At 42.8% G+C, this 14601-nt stretch overlaps 1 protein-coding gene across 3 annotated transcripts in view; it reads left to right on the top strand.

Moving 5' to 3' along the window:
• The window catches only part of scn8aa (sodium channel, voltage gated, type VIII, alpha subunit a), a gene marked incomplete at its 5' end in the record, with an annotated part of 51331 nt that extends 38515 nt beyond the window's left edge, over positions 1-12816 (top strand). For 2 of the 3 annotated variants that reach the window (XM_080764634.1, XM_080764633.1), the window contains 7 exons: positions 4502-4624; positions 9352-9636; positions 10032-10085; positions 10342-10479; positions 10680-10784; positions 10900-11170; positions 11317-12816. In XM_080764634.1, coding sequence (XP_080620760.1) covers positions 4502-4624; positions 9352-9636; positions 10032-10085; positions 10342-10479; positions 10680-10784; positions 10900-11170; positions 11317-12476 — 2136 coding nt within the window. In that variant the 3' untranslated portion in view covers positions 12477-12816. The remainder of the gene's footprint in view (positions 1-4501; positions 4625-9351; positions 9637-10031; positions 10086-10341; positions 10480-10679; positions 10785-10899; positions 11171-11316) is intronic. The other variant, XM_080764635.1, reaches the window with a different exon arrangement.
• Between the last annotated feature and the right edge of the window lie 1785 nt (positions 12817-14601).

Raw genomic sequence — 14601 nt, 5'->3', positions numbered from 1 at the left:
GGAAGTGTAGCGCCTGGGATTACATTTGATAATTGACACTTGGTGGAAAAAAATGGGTTGCAAAATCGTGGGATAAAATTTTAAATAAATAGTTCATGAGCAGGGGATTGGAAAGAAGAAAAATGTCCCCGTGTTCTGGCCTTCCCCATGAACTTACCACCTCTCTGCAGTATCCAACACCTCAAGCCAATACCTGTGAATGGACCCCCACTGATCTAGAAGGTTATGTATTGATAACACTATGAGATCCTGCCAAAGTGATATGGCAAAGTAATCTTAACCACATTGCACCGAATGGATAATGCAAATACTTCTCACTGCATGGATATTAACATTCATACATTTATGTAGATTGCAAGAATGTCATGCTTTGACTGGTGTGTATTGCATTATTATTATAATCATTGAATATGATAACCGTGCTCTTATTATGTGTTAAGGATAATGTGCTCGTAACTGTGACCAGATCTAATCTCTCTCACATTTACAACATGCCTTTGAAAACTAGAATGAGTCAATGCTAAACTGTTTTCAGTTTTGCCGGTATACTATATACAATCTAGGAACCCATTCAATTTTTTTTCCTTTATTTTATTTAAATTTTAACTCTGGGGCTAGCTCAATTCAATGCCTGCCCTGAATCAGGGTTGGCCGTGCCCATTTATGCTAATTTGCTTGCTTCCAAGTTCCTGCTCAAGGGCCTTCCTGCTAGGAGAGCAGGAAGCTAAATGACGCTTTAGGACAGCTAAAGCGTCATTCAGAAACACTGATAGGGTTGATAGGGTTGCACAAAGACCCGCCCTGAACAACACTGATAGGGTTGCACAAAGACCTGCCCTCAACAAGCGATCCTGCTGACAAATTTTCATTGAAAAAGTGGAAAATCTGTCTTGAGAGTTTAGCTTAACCCTAACGTATAGACATGCGTTAGGGTTAAGATTATTGATTGTTTGACCATGACCCAATTTAATTGAGAAGAATGCGATCCCTTTCACCCCTTGACCCCCCCCCCCCCACCCCACGTTTAAGGCACAGTACTGTAAGTCTGTGTTGTGAAACCAAACACTTGGGACAAGTGCCGTATGAGTCGTATGACAGCGTTTTCCCAAGCTGTCAATACAGTATTCCCCCTCCTCCTCCCCCCAACCCTGGTTTCAGCCCTTTGTTGAAAGTGTAACCTCAGGAATGTAGTGATGTTGTGCTGAGATGTTCAGACAGTAATGATGATGGTGGAGGGACAGGTGCCTGGCGGTAAGTTTGGTCCACAACCAGCGCCCCCGCCCCCCCCTTTGAAAGAAGCCGTTGTGCTCTGCTCTATGAGTCTGGGTTGTGTGATGCTGTGTTGTGCTGTGGGGTGACACCATGTTCATGGGCTCAGAAGGGGGGACAGACACCATCATTATTACACCCGCCTGTGTTTTCTGCCCGCTCAGCGTGGTTGTGTACTGTATGTGCCATGTTTGTTTTGCTTGTGAACATGCCCATGCTCTTTTGAATTTCTGTTTTAGACATCTTTATTCTTATGTTGTTCATTACTTAGTTTCGTTTCTATCTGATATCCCATTCATAGCAATGTTTTTTTCTACGAAGCCTGTGTTTATGAAACACTACAAGGCCACGCCTTGTAGTGTAAGTTTCTTACTGCTGCTGAGCTCTGTTACTGTTACAATGTCCTAGAGCTGGTCAGCTGGAGTATTGTTTGGTAGAAAGCATAACGCAGTATAGTGAAGGAAACGGTGGGTTGAGATTTCATGAACCCATGCAGTCATTTTTCTATAGTGGTCATACTCCTGCATGCTTCTCTGGAGCACATTGAAACTGGCACTCGGTTCTGAATTGGTCAATTGGTCTTCCTTAGTGTTTTATAAACACAGACTAAATAGAAAGTGTTGAATTAAACATGTTTTTCGTATAAATTATTAACATTTGGCAGAAAAACGCATTAGTGTGTACTACTGTACTAGCAATAGTAATGAAACCGAATGAAATAAGTTGAACGCAATTCTTGCTATTATTATAGTAATGAATCAGGCTTTGACCCATCAAAATAATATTCATGTAATATGTTTATATTACTGTAGTTACTCTTTATTATTAGTTATCTGATTAAATATCAACATAAAGAAAACGGTTAAGTAATTCTATACTCGCTTACTGGCACGTCGATCACCACAGCCATGTGAGAGTGGAGTGAGGCTGATGGCAACCATCCTCCATCTTTCATTTTCACTAGATTTCTGTCATTATTTTTTTTGTGTGTGTTTTTTTCTTTTCTTTTCCCTTTTGGTTTTCAGTTCCATTCAGTTTCTGTTTGGTTTGTGCCGTCATCGTCCTGGGATCACAGCCCCAGATGTCACTGGCCTTGCCTTGCAGAGCTCTGTGAGGCGGATGCTGAGACACTGAGACCACTACCACAGCCACCCCTATGGGGAGGGTCAGGCTAAAGGTGAAAACTACCCCAGACCCCCCAGACTACTTGTACTGTAGTTATTTAAAGGCAAAATCTTTATTTTACTTTCTCCCTGGAAGGTTAAGTATAGTCCAGCTTGCTGCCAATTTGTTCATGACAGCTTCTTATTGTTTTCCCAATGGAAAATGTCCCAATAAGTGATTAAATATATAGAGTAAAAAACAACAACGTTGAGAGTTACAGTAAGCAGTTATTAGCCCAAATTCAAAGGAAACACCTTTGCTGCTGTCATTACCTATGGTCAGATCTGCTGGCTCCATCATTAAATAAGTGAAAGCTGCTGTGTTATTTTAAATGTTGAAGATGGCATCAGTCAAAATGAAGATTTTGCCTGTTAGAATCCTCCCACGTGACTCCGGTAAGTCTTCGATGTTGTGTACTTCCTCCAGTGAGTTTTGAGCGGTTGGTGTCGGTGGCTAGTTGGAGGTGCTTTCACATGTGTGCACTGTTGATATTTACCTTCTTCTTAAGGAACTGGTGCTCCCCCTGCCTCTGCCCTGCCGTCTCCAGTCAGTAAACAGAAGTTGCAGAAAAAATAAGAAAGGTCTGTCTAGGCCAGGGGCATCAGATTCGGGTTTCTGTCATGTTGCACTTATCATCAAAATTGTGAGCTCATATAATTGATCTGAAACTTGTAATTGTTGTGAGCCTACTCACTCCTATACTAGTAGGCCATCTTTAAAAGTCTACATTTAGATTTCTCAAGGTGATCATCATGACAAGAGCTGATGCCATTTACCATCATGACAAGAGCTGATGCCATTTACCCTGAATTCATATTGCTTTATCCAATAATTGTTCTGCACCTTGACATTTCATTAGAGATGTTGGTCAATTCAGGTAAATGCAGCTTTCAACATCAACAATCCTGAAATGACTTGATTTGATCGTTGAAACCTTTTTTTGTGCCAGTGAGGGACCCGCATAAAGGATTTGTCAACACAGATAGCAGATCTACAATCTCACAGTGCAATGCTACGTGTTGTGAGCTTGTATATCAGCTATTTCTGTGTTTAAACTGATCCTCATTTTGCTGCTCCCCCCCCCCCCCCCCCCCGGTACCCCCTCAAAGCCCTCTGGGGTCCCTGGACCATATTTGGAGGTCCTTGCCGCCCACCACCTTGGTGAAAGAAAGTGGGAAGGGGTTTGCACCTGTTCCTTTAAGGTTGTGTAGTGTTATTGTGTGGTGTTATTGTTAACCATTGACTGTACTGTGTGTAACTCTACTGTACTCGCTGTGTATTTCTGTCCTTCCAGTGCAGTTCGTCCGGTGCTAATAACAATAGCTGATCTGCCCTTAATATCCATCCTATGTATGTATTGTGTGGTACATGTGACTGTGGCTTTCCTATTTGATTCTAAATTATGTGTAAAAGACAATGACACACTTGTACATTTTTACCTGTATTCTTTCTCTTAGGTTCCATTAGTTTGTCTGTCTTAAATTGTATGGGATTTTATGCCTCAGCCCAAGAGCGACATGGAGAGACAGTGTTAGAGGGGCAAGGGTAAGGCTCTCAAGTCTGTTGGGTTTTTTATTAACTTCTACAGGATAACCTCTTTCCCCTCTCCCTCCCCTTCTTCTTTACCTTCTTCACCCTGCAAACCACCCAGTCCCTTTGCGTGTATCTGTACTAAATCTTGAAGGACATTTTGTGCCAATTTTATCCTCTGTTTGAGTCTTATGTCTCTCTCTCCTCTCTTTCCTTCTCTCTCTCTAAACCACATGTTTCTTCGCAGGTGCAAAGGACTTTTCACATCTCATCAGCTGCCCTAAAATAACAGACAAACAATCCCTCTGGCCTATTGCTACTAAAACACTACGCACATAAAACCTATACTAAACATTTGACCTTCTCTCTCAGTGTATACACATGTATAAATTCAATGTTATGCATGTATATACATGCATAGATTTATGTGTGTATGTTAAGCAACTCTCCGCCAATGCCAGGGCCATCTCTCTCTCCCTAGTGAACTTTCTCACTTCTAACAGTTTGGAACCTCTTTTGCTTCTCTGTTTTTGTGTAGGTGTCTATAGTCAGCCTTGTAGCTAATGCGCTGGGCTACTCCGATCTAGGGCCCATTAAATCACTCAGGACACTAAGGGCCTTGAGACCCCTCAGGGCCTTGTCGCGTTTTGAAGGGATGAGGGTAAGATCCAAAGCTAAGCAGCTGATCCTTCCGCATGCCCATTCAACAGTTTATAAAGCATGCTAGAACTGAACCAGGAAAAAGAACAAAATAACCAATCTGAGAGAACAGAAATTCCAAAATCATATATTGGGGGATTTATGAAACAAAAACAAAAAGGTGGGGAAAAAAACTACAATTCAGATCTATGCACAATCCTGTTCCATTCCTTTTGTTAGAAATAAAGAACAAGTCATGATGCAGCTGAGAGATTTGAGTTAATAACAGTTCTAATTCCTCTCAACAACCTATGTGATATGTTTCAATTGAAATCGAACATCTAAGTATGAATTGATTTGTTTCATGACCAAAATCAAACCACGAAATATAGGATATTTCACAAAGCTGCCTCATCACATAACAGATCACTTAAAAGTCAAACTTACATCATCTTCTGGATTTATTTGTTTCGTGGCTGTAAGTATGGTAAATGCAAAATTGGTCAATGCTAACCAAGTCACACATGCCATTTCACATGAGCATTTGAACCAAAAATTGGCTGCTCATTTGGCCTGATTCTCAACCACTGCTTTTAAATTGAACCCCCTCCCCCCCCCTCTCCCACTTTACCTCCACATGCCCCCCCTAACTCCACTCCCCTCCTCAGCTCACAGCATCCCTCAATGCATTTGGCACACAGAGAACAACCAGTAGGAACCAAGTAACAGGAGCATGCCGATACCTCTGCCCCCCCACCAGTCACACCAAAGCTTTTAGAAGGAATCTGCATTTTATAGATTCTGTGGTTTGCAGAAATTTCTTTCATTTTAACCATCTAGTTTTAATATGCAGACCTCTGATTGGCCCTCTCTGTGACTGGTGGTAGTGATAGGTTGCACCTGGTTGTTGTCTCTCCTTTCTTTCTCTCTCTCTCTCTCTCTCTCTCTCTCTCTCTCTCTCCTTTCTCTCTCACTTTCGCTCTCCTTGGACTGGTTGCTTTGTCTTCTAGTTTAAGCTTCCCGTCACCTCTGACCGTCCCCCCTCACCTCCTCTTCAGACCCTTATGTGCAACATATTGTACAACCCCACCCCACCCCACCCCCCCTCATACTCCTCCTCCACTGCTCACTCCGTCTCGACCCAGTTCCGCTGGGCCGGACCACTGGAGTGTCACCACCCACACACTCTGTCCTGCTTTGTCCAGGATTTGCATCAGGGACTGAGACAGAATCCACATACGTACTGTATGCTGTTGTGGGTTTGGGATGAAAATATTTGTTAAGCTTCTGCCAGAGTGAGCACTTTGGTTCACTGGATGATCCACTAACGGCCCCATTCTAGCTAGAGCTATGCCCAGTCAGCCAATGTCAATTTTATCTGACACAAAAGTACTGTGGCGTTGGAATCTGTCCCTATTTGAACACAGTCCAGATATGTCATTTAGAATATCTTTTCCATTTTCTTTCATAGCCTTAAGGCAGAAGCTTAGGAAATATTCTAGTCTGCCATTTCACACAACAAGCCATTATTGCTCTCATGTCATGGCACCACACGGAGCATACAGCTTTCTGTTGCCTTCTATTCCAAGTGAAACTGGGAGGCAACATTGGGCACAGTGGAGCTCTGTCTTAGTGCATTGGGTCTGGGTAGGCATTGTTCCATATGTTGACTAGCAACTGCAGTGTTCGGAGAACACTTTCTGTCTTTAATAGGCAGTTAGAATGTCTCCCTATATACATGTCCCAAAAATGACAGACCAGCATGTAACGGGTGACAGGTGCCAAACGCCTGTTACCCAGAGGGTCAATTGTTCATCCATTCACAGTCAAATCGTATTCATCCTATAGTAGATATCCAGCAGCTAAAATGTGATGCCGTTGCATTTGAGCAGACATCAGCTTTTTAGGCCCTGGATAGGCTTTATGGATGTTCTCATGAATGTGTCACCAACATTCTATAGTTAGTAATATTTGAATGAATGATGATTTGGTTTGCATGCACCCTTTATTTCACTCATTCTTTTTATCTAAGAGTTAAAAAGCATGCACGCATGCACGCACGGACGGACGCACGCACGCACTGTCATTTTTGGGGTTGGTAAATCACGGAACATTTGTTTTAACAGAATGTGATAGTGACCCTCTGAATGACGGTGTTCATTGGGTGTATATGGTATGGCCCTATGAATGACGGTGTTCATTGGGTGTATATGGTATGAGAGCTGAGGGTGGCCCAGTAATTCAAGTGATAGAAGCATTAATTGAATTCTCCCGTATTAATTTCTTACTACAATGTTACAACTATATGTCCATCGAATGATTTGTCATTTTGTGTGAACTGAAAGTGGAATTTGAGGTCAAAGCAATAAATAAATGCATAGGGAACTACCTGAATGGAGAGATGACACCACATGAAAGAGATTCTGGAGAGATAGAATGGTGAGAACCCTTTGCATCCCTTGTCTTGCACAGTGGAATGCAGAAGCCGATGCAACTCTACCGGCGAGCTGTGCAGCTTCAGTTGAACACATTGCACTGCTTAACATGCAATGATCGCGGCCTGTTCTGACGATGTTATTTTTCGGGGGCATTTTGATTGCTTATAGTAGACAGGAGAGTTTAGAGAGACAGTAAATCTAAGAGCAGAGAGAGGAGAGACAATGCGAGACAAGACTGGGAGTCGGATTCAAACTCCGGTCCTCGCTGTCACAGCACATGGTCTGTGCACTAATTGGCTGAGTCATCAGGCACCCCTCTGACAATGTTCTTTGCTCTCTCTTCCTCTTATGCTGCTTCTTTCCTACATTTTGAATAATGCATTGTAAAAAAAAAAAAGACACTATCTAGCATCCTTGTGCCTGTTTTAAACCAGCTTGTTTTTATTTGCACCCAAACTGAGATGAAAAAAAATGAGAAATGCTTTTTCTTTAAAACCACCATTGCCATTCAAGAGATTAGTATTTATATGGCCTTTGGATATCTATTCTGAGCTCCATTATCCTATCTAAACCAATACTGTACACTACATACAGTTACAATACAAGAGCTACAATAACACTAATACCTGAGATATGTATCAGATACTGAACCCATAAACATAACGTAAGATTCACTTTTCCAGACACACAAGCAAATATATTTTCAGCCAGTATCTCTTTATGTCTCTCTATCCATACATTCTCTATGTATTAATTTATTGATTTGAGCAGTTCCTGAGATTGCACAACAATGCCATGTAACACGCATGTACGATCTAATTGCCGATGCACATGCACTTTTGGAAGCCATTTTCCCTCTTTCTGAGAATGCATTCTACAAATCATGGCCCAATTCTTTTTTTCAAACACTATGAGCAATTCAATTCAGTTACCTCAGCTAGAGCAAGCAGCCATTCTCTCAGCATGTGCAGAGGATTTTCTGACAGTGAAGTGGGAGGTTCAGCTAGAAGCCCCATTCATACTTCGTTGCACGATGGCGTCAGGCACAGAAATAGCAGACCTACAAGCTCACAGCACATCGTGAATGCGACGTGTTGAGAGCTTGTAGGTATGCTATTCACTTTGTGCGATGCTGCCGTGTGATAACAATACTGTTTACTAGTGTGGTGCCCATTTGGAGTGTAATCACTCTACTTCATTAGAAGCATTTTACATGTACAGTACCAGTATTTTATTTTTGTTATACTTTCTTTTTTTGGCGAAACGCCTTTGACACGCTGAGAGAATCCCTGCTGTAGCACTCCGCCCTGTCTGTCCATCTGTCTGTAATGAGGAGGGAATATGGCTCCACAAATGAGTGTGCAAAAGACATGCATGCCCAGCTGTATGCCTGAGAGCTGCTGGTCAGCCTTAGTGAGCCGTCCAATATGTGCTCAGCTTATTACTGTTGCTATTTTGAGTTTATGGGAGGTTTGATGGGAGGGCTAGCGGGGGGGGGGGGGGGGGGGGGGGGGGGGTGTGCGATGGACTGCTCAATGTTTGATTTAGGTTAGTTTATATAAGGGGCTGTAAGACTGGGAGGATTTTGATTGTGAGGGAAGTGGGGTGGCTTGAGTGAACACTGCATTCTGCTATGGCAAACACTCAAATTTGAATGACTTCATGACATTGTAAGTTGTGCCGTATATATACTGTACCTTACAGGATAATGGTGTGTGTGTGTGTGTGTGTGTGTGTGTGTGTGTGCGCGCGAGCACATATGCGTCTGGGAAGGAGTGAACGTGTGTTTGAGCATCCCTCAAGCCATCCTATGCGCATGCATTGTCAGATCAAAGAGCGTCTCAGAGTCACATCAGTGCTGCTCTAATTGGAATGGGACTGATACGGCTCTTCCACCTCCTAATCTAAGTAACACACTTCAGTACACAGTGTTCATTTAACTCTGAAAGGTTATAAATGTACGGGTCCATTACATGAATATAGAGCTATTTAACACTTATTTGAACAAAAATAACTTAACGCACCTTTAAATGAACACTTGTGTTTGTATATGCACGGCCTTCGGCCCAGTGGTGTGCAGTACTTGTTTTTTCTACTCAATATGGCTGTAGCAAACAATCATACTGGTGAATTTCACCATCGCGGAAATGGCATGAGCAAAACTACATGGGATTACCATGTGTTTGTACTAAGTGTAATGCCATAGCAGTATGCAGTGTTTGTTGATGGGGAGCTGCTGGGGGGATGGGGAGCTGCACTGCATTTGTTTACTGGTTTTCACACGTGTCATATCCTGTCTTCCTTGGTCTAGGTGGTAGTCAACGCCTTGGTGGGTGCCATCCCTTCAATTATGAATGTGTTGCTGGTGTGCCTCATCTTTTGGCTGATTTTCAGTATCATGGGGGTCAACATGTTTGCGGGCAAGTACTACTTTTGTTTCAACGACACGTCCGAGGAGTACTTTAAAGCGGACGTGGTGAACAACAAGTCCCAGTGTCTCGAACTCATAGCTCAAAACTTTACGGAGGTCAGGTGGAGGAATGTCAAGATCAACTTTGACAATGTGGGCGCCGGCTACCTGGCTTTGCTGCAAGTGGTGAGAGTGTCCCTCAATCCTCTCTCTCTCTCTCTCTCTCTCTCTTTTTTTTTACATAACGTTCTCAGTTATTAGCTTGTTGTGCATCACCCAAAACATGTTGTGCGTCACAAATGCATTATTCTTGATTTTCCGTCCATTTGCTTTCACGGTTTAAGTTTTACAGCCTTTCTATGTACTTTCTATGATTGCGTTTCTCTTCACCTCATTTCTGAGTTTGTTTTCATGCACACGCTCCTCCACAGGTAACACATCAGTGCCATTCTGAGTTTGAGTTTTATTTTACAATTTAAAACATATTACCTAAAATAACTGTAATTTAGTCAAATATATTAACTTTGGTATGTTGAGTGTAACTTAGAAAGGTGCACTTAGTCGTCTCTCTGTTTTCAAAGGCCACATTCAAAGGCTGGATGGACATTATGTATGCTGCAGTGGATTCCAGAAAGGTACATGTCCTTCAATAATGATCAGAATACTTATATTTCAATATATTTCAGGTGCTTGCCTACTGTACATTCATTAAAAGTAAGGTGTGATATGTTTGTTTGTACTGTATGTGTTTTTCTTTCTTTTGTTATTGTTTTCTTTGGATTTTGTTCAAAACATTAATACAAATTTAAGTGACAATGTGTGATAAGTCTTAATTTAGTCTTTACTGATTAAATGTATAAATCACACTTCTAACACCATGTTGTCTTCCAGGTGGGGGACCAGCCCATCTATGAAGATAACATCTACATGTACATCTACTTCGTCATCTTCATCATTTTCGGGTCCTTTTTCACCCTCAACCTCTTCATTGGTGTGATCATTGACAACTTTAACCAACAGAAGAAAAAGATATGGCTCCTTTCTGACTCTTTACTGCATGCTTCTATATTGCTCAAGGAACCGAATAGAATATGTCGTCACTTCTCGGTCGCCATGTTCTTTTCTGTCGCCCTATCACTTTGAATGGTGTCCTCAAGTTCGATATACAGTAGTGGCAATTTGACCATGTCAAAATATGGTTGTAACCAAATGTTTGTGTGTCCCTATACTTTGGGGGTCAGGATATCTTCATGACGGAAGAACAGAAGAAGTACTACAACGCCATGAAGAAACTGGGTTCCAAAAAGCCCCAAAAGCCTATTCCTCGGCCACAGGTACTATCGAAATTGAAATTGGTTCATTCAATAGATGGTGTTTTTTGTTTGAAACTATCAAATGTTATGGAATGATGAGTTGTGTGACATACCGTTTTGTCTTCCCCTCCCCCAGAACCCCATCCAGGGCATGGTGTTTGACTTTGTGACACAGCAGGTGTTTGACATCTCCATCATGATCCTGATCTGCCTTAATATGGTTACCATGATGGTGGAGACAGACGACCAGTCGGATGAGACGGAGAATGTCCTATACTGGGTCAACTTCATCTTCATCGTGGTCTTCACCATGGAGTTTTTGTTGAAGCTCTGTGCACTACGGCACTACTACTTTACCAACGGATGGAACGTCTTTGATGTGGTTGTGGTCATCCTGTCCATCGTTGGTGAGTGAGGCAGGAGGAGGTTTTGGATTAGTTGGGGGAGTTTGACTGATGTTCCTCTTTTACATAATGTATTGTAGATTATGTTCACACTGTTCAAAAGCATACATTTCTAACTTTCTTTACTCTTCTCTTCTCTTCTCCCTCAGGTATGTTCCTGGCTGATATTATTGAGAAGTACTTTGTGTCACCAACCCTGTTCAGGGTGATCAGGTTGGCTCGAATCGGCCGTATCCTGCGCCTAATTAAAGGAGCCAAGGGTATCCGAACTTTACTCTTTGCCCTGATGATGTCACTGCCAGCCCTTTTTAACATTGGCCTCCTACTCTTCCTTGTCATGTTTATCTTCTCCATCTTTGGCATGTCTAACTTTGGCTATGTTAAACATGAAGCGGGCATCGACGACATGTACAACTTTGAGACCTTTGGCAACAGTATGATTTGCCTGTTCATGATCACCACATCGGCTGGCTGGGACGGCCTGCTGCTGCCCATCCTCAACTACGACCCAGACTGTGACCCCAAACTGGAGAACCCTGGCACCAACGTAAAAGGTGATTGTGGCAACCCGTCAGTGGGCATCTTCTTCTTCGTCATGTACATCATCATCTCTTTCCTCATTGTGGTCAACATGTACATCGCCATTATCTTAGAGAACTTCAGTGTTGCCACAGAGGAGAGCACAGATCCGCTAAGTGAGGACGACTTCGAGACCTTCTACGAGATCTGGGAGAAGTTCGACCCTACTGCCTCCCAGTTCATCACCTTTGCCAAGTTGGGTGATTTTGCAGACACTCTAGAGCACCCATTGCGCGTGCCCAAACCCAACACCATTGAACTGATCGCCATGGACATGCCCATGGTGAGCGGCGATCGCATTCACTGCCTGGACATCTTGTTTGCCTTCACCAAGCGTGTGCTGGGTGACAGCGGCGAGCTGGACATGTTGCGGGCGCAGATGGAAGAGCGTTTTGTGCAAGCCAACCCGTCTAAAGTATCTTATGAGCCTATAACCACGACGCTGCGCCGCAAACAGGAGGACGTCTCTGCCAGGATCATCCAGTCCGCCTACCGCATCCACCTTATCCGACGTGGAATCATATTCAGACGGTTCCCCTTCTCCAACAATAAGCTTGAAAATGGCAGGACCAACCAGGAGAAGAAAGAGAGCACACCGTCCACAGCCTCTCTCCCTTCTTATGACAGTGTTACCAAACCTGACAAAGAGAAACAAGAGGAGAACGAGGAGAAGGCGGCGAGGAAAGAGAAGGATAGAAACCAAAAAGATGAGCGGGAATCCAAGTGTTAGTGGGTTCAGTGACTTAATTCCAATAAAGACAATAGTGAGAAAACTGAGCCCAAGCCCCAATAAATGTAAAAACAAATTCCACATTTCTCAAAAAAAAAAAAAAAACACGAAATAAAATGTTTACAGACTCACACACGTCTGAGGAAACATGGTTTCTTATGTCGTCAAAGACAACCAAATCAAACACAATCAGTTTACCATGGAAGTTAACTGCATCGTGACCATCGTGAACAACCACAAGAAACAAATGACTTAAACGTGTGCTGGCCAATGACACACACATTTTTGGGGACCAACTGCCAAGGGACAGAAATCTCTGCTAGACAATTGGAAAAATGCTAAATCTCTGCCACCACCAAGTGTGGACCCTTGAATCAACGGCCCACCTCTACGGGATGGGATCGTGGCTTGACAGATGTCACTAGAACTGTTTTAGCAGTCTGATGGAGGCTCTGTAACGTTTGAGTTTACTGTGCTTATCAAGGAGAAAACACAATAGTCAACCAAGCAAGGTTAGCCAGAATGGAAACGTGGAGAGAGAGAGAGAGAGAGAGAGAGAGAGAGAGAGAGAGAGAGAGAGAGAGAGAGAGAGAGAGAGAGAGAGAGAGAGAGAGAGAGAGAGAGAGAGAGAGAGAGAGAAAGAGAGGGAGGAGGGGGAGCCCAGAACAGTCGACAAGAGTTTATTTTTTGTTTGTTTGTGCCGAGTATAGTTCTTTATGTTATTTAAGCAGCAAAAAAAGATTACATTTAGCCCATGTCACTCGTCCCTTCATCTCCTCTTTGTTATACTGACATTTTCTACATGGACTTTCACACTGACTGGGTAGAAGTCATTACTCATTGTTCTGATTTGGGCTTTCAGACCGTTCAGACCGAGTTCCAGATAAATAATAATTATTGTGCTCGTTCAGTGCATAGAAATGACTTGCATGAAGGCATGTTTTGATCAGGAACCATGCATGAGTAATCATAGTCCACAAGACACTAATTCTCAAACCACTGCAGTGGCTTGACCATATAAGTTTGAGGCTGCATCTGGCTGGGAGAAATTAAGAGAACTATACATGGAAAAGGATGAATATGGAAAATGGGGTTAGGGTTAGGGTTATGATACATACAGTATATATGTAGTATATAGCATATTTGGGGAATGATACTGGCAGCCTATATTGTAGGCGAATGGAGGATGTAAGCACTGAGAGGGCTTGCTCTGTTGGAGCATATTGAAAGTGTGTGTTTTTGCTGCTCTGAATACAAAGTGTATAAAAAGGTGTATTGGAACATCCCCGCACTGGGGATGCACAGATTTAGAGAGCTATTTAAATCTGGGACTTGCATCTCTTTAACGCACATGTATACAACAGCCGTTCCCCTTCCCTGTGGTCCCCGTTCTAGCAGTGAGTCTGTATTGTGCTTAAATGTTGATCTGATGTTGTTCTGATGCTTTCATTATTATTGGACAGTGAGCAGACAGCAGTGAGTGTGATGGGTGAGGGAAGTTTTTAATAATTTAGAGTACTGAAACTGCTGATTAAAGTCCACTTATCGGAAGATGCTTTTAAAACAAAACGGTTCCTCTTTTGTCCTCTGTCAATTCAATTGTCCCCATTGAGCGTTTCAGTCATGTCTTTTTTCCAGACGATGATGTCTTCTATGATGTCCTTGTGATGCAGTCATTCTCAGGCGAGGCTATGAGCTGCGTGACAGTGTGGCGTTGACCACCTGAAACACCAAACTTTGCAGGGACTATCACAAGGACATGCTCTGTCACGCCCAGCATGTATGTAGGCTACTGTATAATGTATGATGGTTGGCGGATAGCCATGAGGAGCCTGTGATTTAGATTGCTGAACAAAATGGATATTCTTTGATGCTTCAGGGAGGTGAATGGATGGATGGATGGATAATACAGTATTGTATGTGGACCAGTAGAGAAAAGCCACTCCCTCAAGGGTTTTTAGATTGAAAGACCAGGGAGAGAGACAAGAGCAGTGGGAGAGAATAGTGCTTTGGTCTTAGTTAAGCCCAATTTATACTTTGTCGCACAACGGTATTGCCGAATATAATTTTCATGCTAACAATGCAACGCATCACGATAGTAGCTTGAAAATGTGTTAATTTCCGA

Source organism: Protomyctophum bolini (genome assembly GCF_963924005.1).
Source record: "Protomyctophum bolini genome assembly, chromosome: 5".
Lineage (NCBI taxonomy): Eukaryota > Metazoa > Chordata > Actinopteri > Myctophiformes > Myctophidae > Protomyctophum > Protomyctophum bolini.
The sequence above is the reverse complement of the archived record's forward strand: the minus strand, read 5'-3'. Positions and strand labels throughout refer to the sequence as shown.